Source organism: Hypomesus nipponensis, chromosome 6 (genome assembly GCF_054491055.1).
Source record: "Hypomesus nipponensis isolate SF chromosome 6, ASM5449105v1, whole genome shotgun sequence".
Classification (NCBI taxonomy): domain Eukaryota; kingdom Metazoa; phylum Chordata; class Actinopteri; order Osmeriformes; family Osmeridae; genus Hypomesus; species Hypomesus nipponensis.
Genome location: NC_140366.1, coordinates 14,950,878 through 14,970,812, shown reverse-complemented (window position 1 = coordinate 14,970,812; position 19,935 = coordinate 14,950,878). Strand labels below are relative to the sequence as shown.

Here is a 19,935-nt window from a genome sequence, read left to right as displayed (position 1 = left end):
AAAGAAGAGATAGTTGAGCCAGCTCTGTTGGGTGTGCCTGCGTTCGCTGCAGTCAGGGATCCCAGAATGCAGTGCAGACTAGCAGGGAAGCAGGCCCACTAAGTGTATGGTGTCTTGTGGGGGTTGGTTGTGTGGGAGAGGGCAGGATCGGGGGAGGGGTGAGGGGGTTTGGGGGGAAGGGGGGGGGGGGGCGGTCCTGTCCTGTCGCTACTCTTTGAGGCCCCTGGGGATGCTTTGGGATGGTAATGATGGGGTGCGTGGAGGGGCTGTGGCTGCAGCCCCCCCCTCCTCTCGTGAGAGTTTGGCACGCTCGGTTTGTGGAGACAGCCAGCGCACATCCCCTGAGGAGGGTGTGTCCTGTTCCCTGCACTGGGCGTGTGTGTATTTGTGTGTCTGGTGTGTGTGGTGTGTGTGGTGTGTGTGCTTATATATGTTTGTGTGTGTGGTGTATGCTTGCTTGCATGTATGTGTGTGTGTGTGTGTGGTGTGTGTGCTTATATATGTTTGTGTGTGTGGTGTATGCTTGCTTGCATGTGTGTGTGTGTGTGTGTGTGTGGTGTGTGTGCTTATATATGTTTGTGTGTGTGGTGTATGCTTGCTTGCGTGTGTGTGTGTGTGTGTGTGTGTGTGTGGTGTCTCTGTGTGTGTGTGTGTATATGGTGAGGGTGTGTCTTCTCTTCATGACTAACTGAAAGGACAATACATGAATCCTATCATTTGCAGGATTTCAAGCCCATTAAATCTGTCTGTGGTGGTGTACAGTGTACAGTATCTTTAACTATGTCCACACAAGTAGGCCACATTAAGAGAGGGAAGCAGAATGGCCTCGTTTATAGAAATGGACAAAAGTAGTCAAGCTCTTTAGTCCTTGAAAGCAAAGCCTCTGGAAACATAATGCCTAATCAGTGATACCCTAATTAGTCTGTTATTATGATTTAGCTTTTCGTCTAGCCTGTTTCCACCCTCCATGTTTGTGGTAGTTAAACAGTTGACCCTGCTTCACTAGAGCACTAAATCAATCACTCAAGGGAAGAATTTACTTTTTCTGTGACACTTTCAAAAACGGTTTCTTCAACACTTGCTTTGACAAATGAGACTGAGAATGAATAGAAATGAATCGGATAACAAAGAGTCTTTAGTGGATGTCCTTCTGTCCCCCTTGTCCCAGTCAGTGACCCCCGGCGGCCCGGTGATTGGCCGGTTTGACCCTGCAGGCCTGGTGATTGGTCAGCTGTGTGCATGGCCTCCCACAGGGACTAAGACACGCTTGATTGGACCTGCCCAGCAGGGCTGAGCTCTCTGTTAGCTAGCCCCGCATCCGCCTCCTGTCGTTGCGCGTGTGCAAGTGTGCTGTTGCCTATTGATCAGAGCCACATGCGTGCTGTATTATTGATCCAGCCCTCTGGGATTCACAGCCCTGTTTACGCCCACTGATGTTAGAGAGTAAGGAATTCATCAGACACACCTATAACACACACACACACACAAATATACATACATTAACCAATCATAGACCCACCACAAAACTGTGGTACTGTAAAATGCCCTGACTGCATAAGGAATACCTGGGCTTTGACCAGGTCAAATGATCATCTCTTGATGAGATGGTGGGAGGGTATTTGTGTTGTCATGGCCCCCTCTCTTCGTCTTTATCCCTAGTAGACAGTGTGTGTGTGTGTGTGTGTGTGTGTGTGTGTTTCTCAGTATAAGGGGGGGCTGGTGTCGAGGGGTCCAGATGGCCCTCACAGATGGATACTATGGTTTTAGAGTGTGTGTGTGTGTGTGTGTGGCGCATGTGTCTATGGTCTTACAGGAGATTAGCTCCCTCTATTCTCAGCGCCGCTGCTCCTTAAGACCTGCGGTGGCCATGCGCCGGAACACTGTAGCCCAATTAGCCACCCAGCGTCCTGCGCTAACTAGACTAGCGTTAGCCTAGCGCACTTACCATCAGCAACCCAGCCTCCTCAACGAACTAGCCTAGCGTTAGCCTAGCGCACTTAGCATTAACGCCCACCGTGACTTGTCTGTTTGAAGTTTAAGCCCCGTTAAAGCCTTGGCTCTACAGCCCTGGGGTCAATAACCTGGCTGCACAACTCACGTCACAACAGAGAGAGAGGAGGAGGGAGAGGGGATAAGAAGATGGGGGAGAGACATAGAGATGTAATGAGGGAGAGAGAGGTGGGGCAGAGGTAAATACGTCTGGAGCGAGGGGGAGAGAGAGAGAGAGAGAGAGAGAGAGAGAGAGAGAGAGAGAGGAGAGGGAGAGAGGGAGAGAGAGAGAGAGAGAGAGAGAGAGAGAGGGAGGGAGAGAGAGGGAGAGAGAGAGAGAGGGAGAGAGAGGGAGAGGGAGGGAGAGAGAGAGAGAGGGAGCCATGTTTGTGTGATCTCTGCTCATTAGCAACTCGGAGGTTTCACTTTGCTAATTGGTTTATGAGGAAGAGGAACTCCCCCGCATGCTGTCTGCTCTCTGTGGCATTACGGCAGGGAAACACACACACACGCACACAAACACACACAGGGCTAAAACCAGATAGGGCCAAAGCCGGACAACACTCCCTCACACACACACAGGGTGACAGCCAGCCGTCTTGGGGTTGCAGAAGTCTTAGTGATGTAACACAGCACAGTTCCTAGTACCTTGGGGAACACCGGAAAGACAGTTCTGCAGTGTGAGAGTCTGTGTCCATGAATGTCTGGTTTTATAAGGATGTGATTGTGTCCCTATCTGCAGTGGAGAAGCCTCCCTCCATGTCATGTTGACTGGGGCCTTTGTCAGGGGCCTGGCGGAGGAGGGCATGGGGCTTCATGGCCAGCAGTGATTAACGTTGTGCTGATGTCGTTAAATAACTCCCCGAGAACATGTGGAGTCGTTCCAGGATATTAGAGGGTCTGTGTGCGTGGGTTTGTGTGTGTGTGTTTGGGAGTGTCGTGTTAGAATGCGTGTTTGCCTGTTTGTGTGTTTTTCTGTGTGTGTCTGTGTGTGCGTGTTTGCCTGTGTGTGTGGGTTTGTTTGGTTGTGTGTGCGAGAGGCTTCTGTGTGCGAGAGGCAGAGTGGAAACCTTGCCTGATTAATTACAGGTTGGCTTAATTAAGAAGTATTTGCATCATCACTACTAATGCTGTCATGCGACCCAGTCTGTGCGTGTGTGTTTGCATGCGTGTGCGTGTATGACAGGGACACATATGGTGTTATATCTGCAAGCCACACCATGTACTTGGTGTATACATAAGGGATTTTTACAGGCCTGGCGTCGTCTGTAAAGGGGAAGTGAGGTCATAGAGCAGTAGAACACACCAATCAGACAAGAGGTGTATTTTTAGCCCGGGACCCTGGGTAAATCAGACCCCCCTGGAAACTGTAGGTCAGCTAGGCCAAACGACACCACCTGGTCACCTCTGACCCTGGTAACCTGCTAGGACTGTCCCCACCACCCCACCCTCCCTGTCACACATCTGTCTGTCTCTCTCTCTCTCTCTCTCTCTCTCTCTCTCTCTCTCTCTCTCTCTCTCTCTCTCTCTCTCTCTCTCTCTAGTTGTGCAGTTTTTGTAATTACAGAAATTGCTTTGCGGGAAGGAGATGTGGATAGAGAAAGAGCTTGGTTGTGTGTGTGAATCAATGTTAGAAACTCTGTAAGGTGTGTGTGAGAGAGTGCCTGTAGCGGAGTGTTGTGGGGGTGTGAGAGAGAGAGTGGTGCTGGATCCAGAGAGGGCACGGCCCAAATAAACATCAGCCATAATGAAGGGAGACGTGAAGGCATCCAGAAGCAAACACTCTCTCTCTCTCTCTCTCTCTCTCTCTCTCTCTCTCTCTCTCTCTCTCTCTCTCTCTCTCTCTCTCTCTCAAAGGTGTCAGTGTATTTACTTTGGTCTCTCTCCTTTCCTCCCTCCCTCCATTCCTCCCTCCCTTCATTCCTCCCTCCCTTCATCCTTCCCAGGGATATAAAACCAGACAACATTCTGATGGACATGAACGGTCATATCCGCCTGGCTGACTTTGGCTCCTGTCTCAAGCTGATGGAGGACGGAACGGTGAGCTTCACACACACACACACACACACACACACAAACACAGACACACACACACACACACAGCTACACTCTCATACATACTTCCACACTCACACACACACACACAGTCGTCCTTTATACCTGCCCTGGTCCAACCCAAACACTCCCAGCCACCAGCATCAATCCCAGGCAGGCCCAGTCCTGGGCTGTGTGTGAGTGTGTGTTTGTGTGAACTTGTAAAGACACTTCTTCAGTATCAGTGTTCTGACCCAGGGTGGGGTAGAGGGTTGGGGGGCCCCACGGTGGGGTAGAGGGTTGGGGGGCCCCAAGGTGGGGTAATGGGTTGGGGGGCCCCAGGGTGGGGTAATGGGTTGGGGGGCCTCAGGGTGGGGTAGAGGCTTGGGGGGCCCCAAGGTGGGGGCAGAGGTTTGGGGGGCCCCAGGGTGGGGTAGAGGGTTGGGGGGGGGTTCTTTGATGTGCGAGGGGCCTGGTGAGAGACGGGGACTAAACTACGTTGTTTGGCCTGACTCTGGTACTCCTTCAGTCATGTGGTCTCTGGTAAATAAACCTTCTGAGTTTGGCAGGCGGTCCTACTGGATTACAAGCTGATGATCTGACATTTCAGAGATGAAAACAGCAGAGTGTGTGTGTGCGTGTGTGTGTCTGTCACGGCATCCGAAGCTAGAGATGCCTTGAACGGGAAATCCGTGGCGGTTTTTGAAACTCACTCCAACCGTGACTTGTTGAATATTTATTATATACCCACTGTACATAAACGTTGCGTAACAAAATAGTGTGTGTGGTCAAAATTGGCATTAAACCACAGCCTCAACCCATCCGACACCACTAGACTGACTGACAAACTAGCCACCATGACTAGGCGAGTATATGGCATCACCCAACCAGCACAACCACACGGCTGCAGGCACTCCATGCAAATCACTCCACATTCAACAGGCCACACAACCACACACACACATATATACATATATATACAGTATATAGAAAACTAGGAAACGACTACAACTGTATCTGTCCCTCCCTCCCTCCCTCCCTCCCTCCCTCCCTCCCTCCCTCCCTCCCTCCCTCCCTCCCTCCCTCCCTCCCTCCCTCCCTCCCTCCCTCCCTCCCTCCCTCCCTCCCTCCCTCCCTCCCTCCCTCCCATCCCTCCCTCCCTCCCTCCCTCCCATCCCTCCCTCCCTCCCATCCCTCCCTCCCATCCCTCCCTCCCTCCCATCCCTCCCTCAGGTCCAGTCCTCCGTGGCAGTAGGAACCCCAGACTACATCTCCCCAGAGATCCTGCAGGCTATGGAGGATGGCAAGGGAAAGTACGGCCCCGAGTGTGACTGGTGGTCCCTGGGGGTGTGCATGTACGAGATGCTGTACGGAGAGACCCCCTTCTACGCTGAGTCCCTGGTGGAGACCTACGGCAAGATCATGAACCACAAGGTGAGGCTGGGGCCAGAGGCTGGGGCCAGAGGCTGGGCCGGAGGCCAGGGTTACAACACAGGGAACAACGTTTTGTCAACATTCCTCTGTTTGGACCCCCAGGGTGATATTTGGTCGGGTCGTTATAGAAACGAGGAGTGCATTGAACTATAGATGGGTGGTCATCTGAGGGTTTGTTGATTTTGTTCAGCTGTGTCTCCTGTCTTTCTTCATGATACCTCCTTTTTCTCTACCTCTCTCTTCCTCCCTCCTTCCCTCCTTCCTTCCTTCCTCACCCACGGCCAGGAGGAGTTAGGCTCCAGTGTGAGTGCTCACTTTTGGGTTCTGAGTGGTAGTACTAGGTGCAACTTACAGTACGCACTAAATCAGTCTGTCAGTTACCAGTACTAATTACGAGTTACTCCAACTCTGAAGTGCTGACCCCTGACCTTTTGACCCCAGGAGCGTTTCCAGTTCCCGGTGCAGATGACCGACGTGTCGGAGGATGCCAAGGACCTCATCAGACGCCTGATCTGTTCCAGAGAACACCGTCTGGGACAGAACGGCATCGAGGACTTCAAGCAGCACCCCTTCTTCTCTGGTACGATCCCGTGTGCGACCCCGTGTGTGACCCCGTGTGCGACCCCGTGTGCGGGTTATCTCCCGGCAGCAACGCCAGGTGGAAGATTCCGTGGGGCGCTCTGGGTCTCAAGTGGAGGGCAGAGAGCCGTCGTGAAGTTGTACAACATGATATTGTGACACGCAAACCTGAAGAGAATCAAGCGTTGTGGTCCGGTTTATTCAGGTATGGTTGTCATGGTGTTTATTCTTCTTTATTTATCGTGATTATGCTTCCGTTTTTGTTCAGGCATTGACTGGGACAACATCCGCACGTGCGAGGCCCCCTACATCCCTGAAGTGAGCAGTCCCACAGACACGTCCAACTTCGACGTGGACGACGACTGCCTCAAGAACTCTGTGAGGAGCGCTTCCTTTTCGAGCTCTCTCTGTCTTACTTTCCCTCCTCAACCATCCTTCTTTCACTGTTGTTGTCGGTCTTGTGTGCGTTCTGACTGTGTGTGTGTGTGTGTTGTCTTTCAGGAGACCATGCCCCCTCCCTCTCACACAGCATTCTCTGGTCACCACCTGCCCTTTGTGGGCTTCACATACACCAGTAAATGGTGAGTAGAGGAGACCACCCCCCCGGTTCAAAACCCCCTGAGGAAATTGGGTATTAGGTGGCGTAATAGCTTGTTTATTTGTTTGATCTTTTAACAACCCAGACAGAGAGCACAGTAGTTGTTTGTTTATTGCAGTTTCTTCACCCTGCCTAGATTAAGAGATAATGATGATGACTCTGTTATTTTAGTTCCGCAACATTTTCCCTGCTCTCTTGTGACTGTCTGACTTCCCTCCTGTCCTCCCTCCTCTCCTCCTTTGGTCCCCTGTCTCTTCCTCTCCTCCCCCCTTTCCCTCCTACCGTCTCTCCCCCCCCCCCCCCCCCCCCCCAGTACTCTGTCAGACCGGGGCTGTCTGCGGGAGCAGTCGGCGGGCCAGGAGGACATGTGTGTGCAGCGCGGCCTGGAGGACAGCCTGGCGACGGAGGCGTACGAGCGCAGGATCCAACGCCTGGAGCAGGAGAAGCTGGAACTGAGCCGCAAGCTGCAGGGTGAGGGGGCGCGCTCATGCACACTCACTTATCTAACACCCCCAAACCCCAAACACACAGTCACACCTCTCCTCCCTGGCTGATGTGTGGTGCAGAGTCCACCAAGACCGTGCAGTCCCTGCAGCACCCAGGGGGCCCCGGGGAGGGATCCGCCCCGCCCCTCTCCCCCAGCAGGGAGGGGGAGATACGGAGCCTGAAGACGGAGATCGACCTCCTCAAGAAGCAGATCGCAGGTCAGGACCCACACCTAGCCTGCACACACACACACACACACACCTGCAGGTCAGAACTACACAGTCCCTTTATGTACAACACACAATACACAAACTTTGTGTGTGTGTGTCAGACTCGGGCCAGCTGGAGCAGCAGCTGGATGAGGTGTCCAGTGCTCGTAGAGACCTGGAGGATTCTTCTAAACACATGAAGAGCATGGAGAAGCAGATGAAGAACCTGACGCAGGAGAGAGACGACCTGCACAAGGTGGGAAGTGTGTGTGTGTGTGGAAGGTGTGTGTGTGAAAATGTGTGTGTCTACTTGTATATGTATACACGCATGCGTGTGTGTGGTGTGTGTGTGTGTGTGTGTGTGTAAGTCCATACACACGCACGCATGGCCCCCTCCCTCACACCCGCGCCCACCTCTCCCCTCCTCCAGGACCTGATGGAGGCGAGCGACAAGCTGAAGGCCCAGACCAGGGAGCTGAAGGAGGCGCAGGCCCAGAGGAAGCTGGCCCTGCACGAGTTCTCCGAGCTCAACGAGCGGCTGACGGAGCTGCGCACGGCCAAGCAGCGGCTGGGCCGGCAGCTCCGCGACCGGGAGGAGGAGATGGAGGCTCTGGGCCAGAAGGTGGAGGGCCTGCGGGCCGAGGTGCGCAAGGCAGAGAGGGGCAGGAAGGAGGTAGAGTAGACGCCGTGCTCGTGGTAGTGTACTGTGGTGGTGTGAGTGTGTGTGTGGAGGGTGTGTTTGTGAAGATGTGGTGAGGTGGGAAGCTTGATTCAGTACTCTGATGTGTGTGTGTGTGTGTGCAGCTGGAGGCCCAGTTTGAAGAGCAGACAGCAGAAGCCCAGAAGGAGAGGAAGCTAAGAGAACGCAGTGAGCAGTACAGCAGACAGCTGGAGGATGAACTGGAGGGAATGAAGGTAGGACACACACGCACACGTACACGCCACACACACCTCTTAACACACCCCACACGCCTCACCTCTCTCCTGTGTGGTCCTGCCCCCCTCTCCCCCCCCCCCCCCCCCCCCCCCCCCACAGCAGAAGCCGGTGGGGCCTCCGTCTGGGGCGGTGGGCTTGGAGGCGGGGCCGGAGGCGGGGCGTGTGCGAGCGGAGCTGGAGAAGAAGGCGGTGCTGCTGGAGGAGGAGCGCGGGCGGCGCGAGGCCCAGCACGCCGCCGAGCTCAAGGCCCTGAGGAAGGAGCTGAGGGAGGCCGAGAGCCAGCAGCTCACCCTGCAGAAGGAGATCCTGGTGCTCCGAGACAAGCTGGACAAGACACGCCGAGAGAGGTGTGTGTGTGTGAGAGGTGGGGAGGTGGACGCATCTGTTTTCGGACAGACCGGAAATGGGCGGAGCTGGAAGTCATTTTCATCGTGTTTCTTGACAGTTCATGTTCATTTTTTGTATTAACAAACAGGAGTATTGAATCAAAATATATAAAAAATGTGATAGTATAATGCTAATCTGAAAAACAAATTTGTCTTCGGATACATCTGTAGTGTGTATGGGGTGTTTTTGTGTGTGTGTGTAAACCAACAGTCTGTAAGTATACATCTGGACAAACGTGGTTTGTGTCTCTGCTCTGTCCTACAGCGAGGGTTACATGAGGTAATTTTGGATAACTCATCCTAACCTCTGTGCCCCTGTTTTGCTTTAGCTCCGGTAGTCAGCTCGCCTGCTAGCCTAGCCTTGTTCCCTTTCCTTATCCCAGTACAACCAGCAACCTTCAAAACAACACAACAATCCTAGTCTTAGTTTTAGCATTAAGCTTGCAAACTTGTTCTTTTATTATTTGACTGAAGATCTTGATGTGATGTGGTCAGATTTAAAAGCTTTTATCTGGTATGTGTTTTAAACACTTTATCAGAGGACAATACTTTAATATGATGGATTTGTGGCAGTTTGAGTATGTGACGAATGTGTTTTATTTGGGTGTTTGTGTAACAGCCAAAGCGAGCGCGAGGAGTTTGAGTCGGAGTACAAACAGAAGTATGAGAGAGAGAGGACTCTACTCACTGAGGAGAACAAGAAGCTCTCCAGCGAGCTGGACAAGGTTAGACACAGACACACACATGCTTACATGTATATACACTCACACACACTCCTTACCTTAAGTAACCCTGTTACTGTTAAGACATTTATATTCTTTCACCCACCCCCCCCCCCCCCACCACCATCTCCCTCTCGTCCTCTTCCCTCTCTTCTGACATAGGCAGTGTAATCACTGCTCCATATCCCCTCCTGTAAACCCACCATGGTCCCACACACGCACTCCAATGGAATGCTAAGCTTCCACACTATTGACTTTGGACACAGTGAACAATGAGAACAGGGGAATGGAAGTTCCCAAGTCAAATAATTTCTTAGGAGTTCTGACATATCGGATAAAAGTTCTGTTTGGATTCTGCGGTTTCGTGTATTAAGTATGGAGCAATGCCTTGAAGTTGATGGGTGGGGGGGGCGCATGTGGAAATTTGGAACACATGGAACCTGAGTGCTAGTGATGGAACACAACACTCCCTTATTCCATATTCTGTTGTTGCACATACTTCCAGTGCTGTCATAAAGCCAGGACACAAGGTACCAATGAACAGTGCTGATCCGCTGGTGGGATGTATCAGAGAGCAGGGACCTTCCAGCCAGAACTGCTCTGTGATATTTGCCACTTCTCTGGCTCTCTGCTGTGTTGTCTTAAACCTCCAACCTCCTGTCCTCTCTCTGCTCACCATCGCACTGTTATTTGGCTTGGGTTCTGCTCTCCTCTCTCCCCCCCTCCCTGCTCTCCTCTCTTCCCCCTCCCTGCCCTCCTCTCTTCCCCCTCCCTGCCCTCCTCTCTCCCCCCTCCCTGCTCTCCTCTCCTCCCCCTCCCTGCCCTCCTCTCTCCCCCCTCCCTGCCCTCCTCTCTCCCCCCTCCCTGCCCTCCTCTCTTCCCCCTCCCTGCCCTCCTCTCTTCCCCCTCCCTGCCCTCCTCTCTTCCCCCTCCCTGCCCTCCTCTCTCCCCCCTCCCTGCTCTCCTCTCTTCCCCCTCCCTGCCCTCCTCTCTCCCCCCCTCCCTGCCCTCCTCTCTCCCCCCTCCCTGCCCTCCTCTCTTCCCCCTCCCTGCCCTCCTCTCTTCCCCCTCCCTGCCCTCCTCTCTTCCCCCTCCCTGCCCTCCTTTCTTCCCCCTCCCTGCCCTCCTCTCTCCCCCCTCCCTGCTCTCCTCTCTTCCCCCTCCCTGCCCTCCTCTCTTCCCCCTCCCTGCCCTCCTCTCTCCCCCCTCCCTGCTCTCCTCTCTTCCCCCTCCCTGCCCTCCTCTCTCCCCCCTCCCTGCCCTCCTCTCTCCCCCCCTCCCTGCCCTCCTCTCTTCCCCCTCCCTGCCCTCCTCTCTTCCCCCTCCCTGCCCTCCTCTCTTCCCCCTCCCTGCCCTCTTCTCTCCCCCCCTCCCTGCTCTCCTCTCTTCCCCCTCCCTGCCCTCCTCTCTTCCCCCTCCCTGCCCTCCTCTCTCCCCCCCTCCTGCCCTCTACCACCTCTTCTCTCATCCCACCCCTCCTCTCTCCTCCCATCATGCTCTCCACTCCCATGCTGTGCCCTCTTCAGCTTCCTCAGCAGCTCCACCCTCCCCTCTCTTCTTCTCCCATGTCCTCCATGTTCCCCAGTACTGACATCTACTGTGAATATGATTTAGGTGACCTTGGGTGTCCGAGGGCTCCCTCCCTCCCTCCCTTCTCCTCTTTTGACTGTCCTCTCTCCTTCTCTCTCCGTCCTCACTCTCTTCCCTCTCCTGTGCCCTTTTCCCTCTCTCTTTCCCTTCCCTCTCTCCTCCTGCCTGTCCTCCCTCCTCCGCCCTCTCTCTCCTCCCCTACTCCTGTCATACCAGTTTCCCTTCAACCATATTGATGATGATCATGATAACAGTTGACTTTCAGTACCCAGTGAGCTGCTTGGATACAGAAAGTAGAATGTTGCTGTTGATGATGATGCTGATGATGATGCTGATGTTGTTGTTGTTGTTGTGTAGCTGACATCCATGTTTGAGAAGCTGAGCGGTAGCAACCGGCAGCTGGAGGAGGAGATGAGGGAGCTGGCCGACAAGAAGGAGAGCGTCACCCACTGGGAGGCCCAGATCACTGAGATCATCCAGTGGTGAGGAGACACACACACACACACAAACCCATGCAAACGTACACATAGACACACACACTCTCACGCATACTCACAGTCAAACAGACCAGACGAGCATACACACACACACACACTAACAGTAACATATGCATATGTGTACACACAGACGCACACATACAAACGGACACACACTGTATATTCTTTTAGTGTTCCGCGCGCGCGGGTGTGTGTGGACCTTATTGGGATCTTGTATGAAGAGTCCTAAGGTTCCTCATGATTCAGAGATCATACAGAGGGCCTGAACCATCCCCAGAACAGCTGCTGGGCTGTTCACATGGGCAAGCCTGCCATCTTTACATATCACGCATTCCAAACACACACACAGACACACACACACATTGACACGCACACAAACCACCACGCGCACAAACCACCACGCGCACACATCCTGGACGGGGCTGGTGTTATTGTGGTGAACCAGTGGTGAGTGGCGCCCCCTGGCTCACATTCCAGGCAGCAGCATGGATAGAAACAGGAAGTGGAGAGTGCCGTTGCAGACATGTTGACTATGGGGACCTCTAGTGGGGGAGATGTGTATGTGCAGGAAGCAGACCAGGTGCTCAATATGTTCTGTTTTGGTACGTGTGTGTGTGTGCGCGTGTGTTTCAGGGTGAGCGATGAGAAAGATGCTCGAGGATATCTGCAGGCTCTGGCCACTAAGATGACGGAGGAGCTGGAGGGACTGAGGAACACCAGCCTGGGCGCTCGAGCTACGGTAACACACACGCACACACACACACACACACTCTGTAGCCCCATGTCCCTCTGATGTTCTACACTGACGCTCCCTTCATGTTTCTTCATGGGCCGCTATCTCCCACTATCTCCTGTCTCTCTCTCTCTCCCTCTGTCTCTCTCTCCCACTGTCTCTCTCTCCCTCTGTCTCCCTCTCTCACCCTCTTTCTCTCTATCTCTCTCTCCCTCCATCAGGACATGCCCTGGAAGATGCGTCGCTTTGCCAAGCTGGACATGTCTGCGCGTCTGGAGCTGCAGTCAGCTCTGGACGCCGAGATCAAAGCCAAGCAGAGCATCCAGGACGAGCTCAACAAGGTCAAGGCCTCCAACATCTCCACCGAGTGGTACGACTCTCTCTCTCTATCTCTGTGTCTCTCTCTCTGTCTCTCTCTCTCTCTCTGTCTCTCTCCCTCTCTCTCTCTCTCTCTCTGTCTGTCTGTCTGTCTGTCTGTCTGTCTGTCTGTCTGTCTGACCAATCTGGCAGGGCAGCTGCTGAATGATATCTGGGTGAAGAAATGCAAAATAAACTGTGAAATGATCTTGTCTCCCTCTTTCTCTCTCTCTCTTTCTTTCTCCCTCTCTCTCTCTGGTTCCTCAGTAAACTGCAGGAGGTGGAGACCAGGAACCAGGAGCTGCTGGCTGAGATGGAGCGACTGAAGAAGGAGACAGAGGATCTTCGTCTGCGCCGGGGTGAGATACGCTCTCACTGTACTCTCTTATACTGGGTTATACTGCCTTATACTGGGTACTGCCTTATACTGGGTTATACTGCCTTATACTGGATTATACTGACTTATACTGGGTTATACTGCCTTATACTGGATTATACTGCCTTATACTGGGTACTGCCTTATACTGGGTTATACTGCCTTATACTGGATTATACTGCCTTATACTGGGTTATACTGCTTTATACTGGATTATACTGCCTTATACTGGGTTATACTGCCTTATGCTGGGTCATACTGCGTTATACCGCCTTATACTGGGTTATACTGCCTTATACTGGGTTATACTGCCTTATGCTGGGTTATTCTGCATTATACTGGGTTATGCTGCCTTATACTGGGTTATACTGCCTCAGTATATCAGTGTGTGTGTGTGTGTGTGTGTGTGTGTGTGTGTTTGGGTGGTATCGTCTGCAGGTGTGAAACACCAGGACTCCCAGAATTCTTTCCTGGCCTTCCTGAACGCCCCCACCTCAGCACTGGACCAGTTTGATGTAAGAATCCCCTCCCTTCTCTTCTCCTCCTCTCTCCCCGTCTCCTCCCCTCTCTTCCCCTCCCTCCTCTCTCCCCCTCTCCTCTTTTCACCTCCTCTCCTCTCCTTCTCTCTCTTCCCCTCCCTTCTCTCCTTCTCACTCCTTCCCTCTCTTCCCTTCCCTCTTCTCTCCCCCTCCCCTTCTCTCTTCCCCTCCTCTCCTGTCCTCCTCTCTCTTCCCCTCCCTTCTCTCCTTCTCTCTCTTCCCCTCCCCTCCCTTCTCTCCTTCTCACTCCTTCCCTCTCTTCCCTCCCCTCCTCTCCTCTCCTTCTCTCTCTTCCCCTCCCTTCTCTCCTTCTCACTCCTTCCCTCTCTTCCCTCCCCTCCTCTCCTGTCCTCCTCTCTCTTCTCTTCTCTCCTACTCATCATTCAGCAGCAGGGTCTCTGTTACTCTCATACTGTGTTTATGCACAAATCACGACTGACTTTTTTTTCTGAGTCTTTTTGCCTTTCAGTTTTGATCACTCTTGCTTTCAAACCATCTATTTCTGACAGTCAAAGTTTTTTTTCTTGGATTCCTGCTCACATTTCTTTCTTTCTGTCTTTGTTTTGTGGTTCTCCTTGCTCTCATGTTCTGGTACGTCAGGATTCTTTCTCCTCCTCCTCGTCCTCTTTAATAGAGTTTTGGGAAGATGTAAGTCCTGTGTGGGTGCAGGGAGGGATCTGTGTGCTGCTAGCTGTAGGCTGGAGACAGCTGGAGCTCGGCTCCTCTGCAGGCTCAGAACGTGCTTTCGGTGTGTGTGTCGGGGGGGGGGGGGGGTGCGGGTCTGTGTGTGTGTAGGTGTGTCTGTGTGTGTGTGTTTGCTTATAGACTCTTGAGTAGTGGTACGGATTTGTTCTGGCTCTGCTTGGTAGTCTGAGGGCGCTGAACCAAGGCACACAAATCCAGTTAGCTCTCCTCTCTAGCTAGTTACTGGTCTTTCCCTTCCAAACAGCTCCTCCTGCACCTGCCATTATTAATTAGCCAATTCTACCCTACTGTGTCAGTCCAAACTCTGCTTGTCTTCCACCCTTGTAGAAAGTGCTCCAGTTCTTCCATGTTACCAGTCCTTTGTATAGTAAATCAATTTTTTTCTCTTTTTTTTTTTCTCTTTCCCAATAATAATCTCTGTCTCTCATCTTTCTCTTCCTCCACCCAAGCGCTCTCCATCCATCGGGCCAGCTAGCAAAGGCAGACGTGTAAGCACCCAACTGGCCACGCCTCGTCACGTTCCCTCCCCAGACCCCTCCTCCTGTCTCCTTGCATGCTTGTTGGTGCTCCTGTGTTGTGTTGCATGGGACTTGGGCAGAGTTCAAGCGACCCTGGCCTTTTACAAGCCAAACCAGAGGTCTCCCTGGCGCAGTGAATGGACATGCTACCTGTTTTGCAATTTTCCTTGGTAAAAGTGTGTGGAATTCTTGAGCATGGTGTAAGTTCCTGGACCCTGGTGTTGCCAGGGAAGCATGCTCATTGGCTGGGTGCTGTCAGTGTGGATGCCAGCTGTCCAGGACGTCTGTGGTATAAACGCACTCCATGAACGAGCTGTCTGATCCTTCTGACCACAAATGTAGAACGCTGTTCCTGGTCTGGTGGCTCTCCTCCTCTCCTCTCCTTTCCCTTTCTCCCCTCCTCTTATATTCTCCTCTCGTCTCTGCTTCTCCTTTCTTCTGTCTGTTTCCTCTCCTGTCCTCAGCATGGATGGTGCTCTGTGGTCCCTTGTGGTGCAGCAACTCATCTTCCAATCTCTCTAACACTCCCTCCCTCTCTCATCTCTGTTTTCTAGATGGATTCGGTGGACTTCACTCCTTCCAACACTCCATCCCGGGACGAGGACTCTAAGTCCCACCTCAAGTCTCGTTCCAGGTCGCCTTCCATGGCCAGCGACTTGGAGCCTATTGAGGTCAGCATGGCTCCCAAACTTGACCCCCTCCAAACATGACCCCGCCAAACATGACCCCCCCAAAACATGACCCCGCCCCAAACATGACCCCCATACTGTGCTGTGTGTGATTCTGTGTTGCTGTGCTGTGTGTGATTCTGTGATGCTGTGCCTCAGTTGATCGACCACCCTCGGCCCGTCCAGACCCCCACCATGAGGTCAGGCTACGGCAGCATCGGACGCTCCTCTCCCAAGGTCAGATCTGGTGTTCATACTCATCAATACTTCTGGCGTTTCTTACTCACAAATACTCCTGACGTCAGAATACTTGTGACGTTTCATTCTCACAAATACGTCTACAGACTGTAGATACATCAGTCACACACAGGAGTTAGTGTAAACCAGTGCATCACATGATTACAGACAGCTGTGTGACAACATACTATTAAGTATTTTGAAAAAAAATTGACCCCTCCCCTTTCTAACGGCCTCACCCCCCACAGCCCAAAGCCCACCAGTTTGTCGTGAAGTCGTTCAACACACCCACCAAGTGCAACCAGTGCACGTCCCTGATGGTGGGCCTCATCCGCCAGGGATGCACCTGTGAAGGTAGCCGCTCCACCCTCATCCTCGCCCTCATCCCTCGTCCACACACACGGTCTCCTTCGACCCTGGGATTCTGTTAACACCGCAGAAACATTAGTGTAAAATCCTCTTCTGTCTTTCTCTCCTCCCCTCCTCTCCTGTCTCTCTCTCCTCTCCACAGTGTGCAACTTCTCGTGTCACGTGACGTGTGCAGACAAGGCCCCAGCCGTGTGTCCGGTGCCCCAGGATCAGACCAAGGGTCCCCTGGGCATCGACCCCCAGAGGGGCATCGGCACCGCCTACGAGGGCCACGTCAGGGTAAGACACGCCGGGGAGGCAGGGCAGGGGGAGTCAGGGCAGGGGGAGGCAGGGCAGGGGGAGGCAGGGCCGGGGGAGGTAGGGCAGGGGGAGGCAGGGCAGGGGGAGGCAGGGCAGGGGGAGGCAGGGCCGGGGGAGGCAGGGCAGGGGGAGGCAGGGCAGGGGGAGGCAGGGCCGGGGGAGGCAGGGCAGGGGGAGGCAGGGCAGGGGGAGGCAGGGCAGGGGGAGGCAGGGCAGGGGGAGAACACCAGAACATCATGTTTGTCCACTGATGTAGTGTTGATCAGGGTCTTGATAGAACAGTCGTCTGTGTTTGTCGTTTCACCTGTCTAATTCGAACTTTGGTTGTGGAGAGGGTTTTTAAAAGCAGTGTCGGAAAGGGCTTCACAGATGCCTTCAGATGATAGCTGACCTAAACCCTCAGAGAAGACGAGGAAACCAAAACTTCTCCGAGAGAACAGGACTGCAGGAAAGCTCAGGAGCAGTTCTTTCAGGGATCCCCTCCTCCAGAGAACATCATTATGGGATGTCTGAACAGCTGTTGTCCTGTGTGTCCAGGTGCCCAAGCCCACGGGGGTGAAGAAGGGCTGGCAGCGGGCGGTCGCTGTGGTGTGCGACTTCAAGCTGTTCCTGTACGAGCTTGGAGAGGGCAAAGCCACACAGCCCAGTGTGGTGGTCAGCCAGGTCATAGACATGAGGTACAGGACTACAACTCCCTACAAACACCCAGGTCTTACACATGGAGGTAAAGAACTACAATTCCTCCACAGTCTGTTTCTCACTCATCTCTCTCTCTCTCCTCTCCAGGGATGAAGAGTTTTGTGTCAGCTCAGTCCTGGCCTCTGATGTCATCCACGCCAGTCGCAAGGACATCCCCTGCATCTTCAGGGTGACTTTCCTGATCTCACACGTACACTTGTACAGCCACATCAAGCACTATACTGTTTAAATATACTCACATGCAAAATGTCATCTGCAAAATGAAAACATGCTCAGACGATCTTACCTCTTCAGTGTTCTGTAACCTCCCACCCCTGACCTTTGACCCGTAGGTGACGGCGTCCCAGCTGTCTCCCTCCGGCAGCCACAAGCCCTCCATCCTGATCCTGGCGGACAGCGACCACGAGAGGAACAAGTGGGTGGGGCTTCTGAACGAGCTGCATCGCATCCTGAAGAAGAACAAGCTGAAGGAGCGCTTTGTCTACGTTCCTAAAGAGGCCTACGACAGCACCCTGCCCCTCATCAAGACCACCCAGTCTGCTGCTATCATAGGTGACACACACACACACACACACACACACACACACACATCCTAGTGAGGGATGACCATTTACTCCCAATGGCCTCAAAATCATGTTATCCCTGACTCCTAACCCTAAACTTAACCATTCATGTAATTCTAACCCTAATTTTAACCCTCAACCCCCTAAAATTCTCTAGAAATAGCACTTGACATTGTGGGGTCCTAGAAAATCCCCCCCCCCCCCCACATGTAGACACACACAACCAAAACATCACACACATACAGACTCTTTATTTTGACCGTGCACTAGGTTGTTATTATCTGTGGCCATAAGAGCAGCTCTCCTCATTACAGAGCGGCAGAAGTCGGCCATCATACAGCTGCTTCAGCCTGCTGCCGTGCCCTCATGTTGTCTTCCACCGCTCAGCTTCAGCTGCACAACAACGTCTGACAACGTCCACAAACTAAATAACAATACAATTTAGCCACTTTAACGATTGAGTTCATTTCCTCAGGGTCGGCTCTCGTTAACTGAAGGATTTCTCCTTGTCCTCCTCACTAAACATCCTCTTTTGTTTTCTCAGATCACGAACGTGTTGCCCTGGGCAATGAGGAAGGCCTTTATGTCATCCATGTCACCAAAGATGGTAAGACGCATCTTATAATACACTGCAGCCTACTTCAGGTCCCATTAAAAAGTACCTTCTTCTTTGTTATTCTCCAAATTCCCCAAAAAACATGACTTTTACTGACCCTCTTCTTCCCTCCTCCACCCTCACCTCCTTCCTCCCTCCTCCACCCTCACCTCCCTCCTCCACCTTCTCCTCCTTCCTCCCTCCTCCACCCTCACCTCCCTCCTCCACCCTCACCTCCTTCCTCCCTCCTCCACCCTCACCTCCTTCCTCCCTCCTCCCTCCTCCACCCTCACCTCCCTCCTCTGCAGAGATCATCCGTGTGGGGGACAACAAGAAGGTTCACCACGTGGACCTGATCCCTCAAGAGCAGCTGCTGGCCGTCATCTCCGGGAGGAACCGCCACGTCCGCCTCGTTCCCATGGCAGCGCTGGACGGGCGTGAAGTGGACTCCTACAAGCTGGTGGAGACCAAGGGCTGCCAGGCCGTGGTGTCCGGCCCGGTGCGGAACGGCTCGCTCACCTGCCTCTGTGTGGCCATGAAGAGACAGGTCATCTGCTACGAGGTAGACTCGACCCTCTGCACCTGGTTTACACCTGGAGTCTAAGCTTGTTATAGGGATATTTAGGATATTTTAAGGATTTTTGAAGGTCATTTCCACCAGGTAAATTAGTACACGCAAGAAGGCAGGGAGTTCTTTGATTCCTGCTTGTTTCTCTAGGTATAAATGAACTCCTGTGAGTTTCTATCTAACCAACCCCTCTCCTAAATGCCCCCCTCTTCTGCCCCCACCTCCACTCCTACCCCCACCCTCCTCCGCTCCCCCTCCCAGGTGAACAAGACCAAGGCCCGTCACCGCCGCCTGAGGGAGCTGCAGGCTCCGGGCCCGGTGCAGTGGATGGGCCTGCTGAGCGAGCGCCTGTGCGTGGGCTACCAGGCGGGCTTCACCCGCTACAGCGTGCACGGCGACGTGGCACCCGTCAGCCTGCTGCACCCGGACGACCACACGCTGGCCTTCATCTCCCAGCAGGCCCTGGACGCGCTGTGCGCCGTGGAGATCTCCACCAAGGAGCTGCTGCTGTGCTTCGCCTCCATCGGCGTCTACGTGGACTCCCAGGGGCGCCGCTCCAGACAGCAGGAGCTCATGTGGCCCGCCGTGCCCCTCAGCGCATGTGAGTTCACCTCTCACCTTTCGACCCTGTGACCCCCCACACACACACACACACGCATGGCGTGTGGGCAGGCGGGGGGATAGCTGTACGACACTGGAACAGTCTGTTACTGTGCATCACAGAATATATTTCTGTCTGTTCGCTTCATGTTTTTCCTAAACAGCAACAGTCAAGTTCAGTTCTAAACGTCAGTTCTAACGGTAGTTCTACGAACGAAGCAGTGCAGTCAGTGAAGTAGGAATGGCGCTAGCTGCAGTGTGTGTGTGTGTCTGAGAGGAAGTGACTCAGCTGTTTCCTGTCCTCCAGGCTACAACGCCCCCTACCTGTCAGTGTACAGTGAGAATGCTGTGGACGTGTTTGACGTCAACACCATGGAATGGATCCAGTCCATCCCTCTGAAGAAGGTGACACACACATCCACAACACATCCACAACACATCCACACGCTCACACACACATCCACACGCTCACACACACATCCACAACACATCCACAACACATCCACACGCTCACACACACATCCACACGCTCACACACACATCCACACGCTCACACACACATCCACAACACATCCACACGCTCACACACACATCCACAACACATCCACAACACATCCACACGCTCACACACACATCCACAACACATC

General features: G+C 53.4%; 1 protein-coding gene across 6 annotated transcripts in view; it reads left to right on the top strand.

Annotated features, from left to right (window-relative positions):
* The window catches only part of cdc42bpab (CDC42 binding protein kinase alpha (DMPK-like) b), a 51,342-nt gene that overhangs the window by 22,227 nt on the left and 9,180 nt on the right, over positions 1-19,935 (top strand). For 2 of the 6 annotated variants that reach the window (XM_084700881.1, XM_084700883.1), the window contains exons 6-34: positions 3,936-4,029; positions 5,257-5,457; positions 5,899-6,037; positions 6,305-6,414; positions 6,538-6,617; positions 6,948-7,105; positions 7,201-7,338; positions 7,452-7,585; positions 7,760-8,002; positions 8,134-8,244; positions 8,366-8,613; positions 9,272-9,377; positions 11,322-11,446; positions 12,095-12,200; positions 12,416-12,564; positions 12,819-12,910; positions 13,366-13,442; positions 14,621-14,659; positions 15,244-15,360; positions 15,517-15,594; positions 15,843-15,948; positions 16,106-16,242; positions 16,801-16,940; positions 17,050-17,131; positions 17,295-17,514; positions 18,070-18,132; positions 18,429-18,682; positions 18,950-19,289; positions 19,596-19,693. In XM_084700881.1, the coding sequence (XP_084557007.1) occupies positions 3,936-4,029; positions 5,257-5,457; positions 5,899-6,037; positions 6,305-6,414; positions 6,538-6,617; positions 6,948-7,105; positions 7,201-7,338; positions 7,452-7,585; positions 7,760-8,002; positions 8,134-8,244; positions 8,366-8,613; positions 9,272-9,377; positions 11,322-11,446; positions 12,095-12,200; positions 12,416-12,564; positions 12,819-12,910; positions 13,366-13,442; positions 14,621-14,659; positions 15,244-15,360; positions 15,517-15,594; positions 15,843-15,948; positions 16,106-16,242; positions 16,801-16,940; positions 17,050-17,131; positions 17,295-17,514; positions 18,070-18,132; positions 18,429-18,682; positions 18,950-19,289; positions 19,596-19,693 (3,985 nt within the window). Of the gene's footprint in view, positions 1-3,935; positions 4,030-5,256; positions 5,458-5,742; positions 5,761-5,898; positions 6,038-6,304; positions 6,415-6,537; positions 6,618-6,947; positions 7,106-7,200; positions 7,339-7,451; positions 7,586-7,759; positions 8,003-8,133; positions 8,245-8,365; positions 8,614-9,271; positions 9,378-11,321; positions 11,447-12,094; positions 12,201-12,415; positions 12,565-12,818; positions 12,911-13,365; positions 13,443-14,066; positions 14,115-14,620; positions 14,660-15,243; positions 15,361-15,516; positions 15,595-15,842; positions 15,949-16,105; positions 16,243-16,800; positions 16,941-17,049; positions 17,132-17,294; positions 17,515-18,069; positions 18,133-18,428; positions 18,683-18,949; positions 19,290-19,595; positions 19,694-19,935 lie in introns of all 6 variants that reach the window. The other 4 variants (XM_084700878.1, XM_084700879.1, XM_084700880.1 and 1 more) reach the window with 4 other exon arrangements.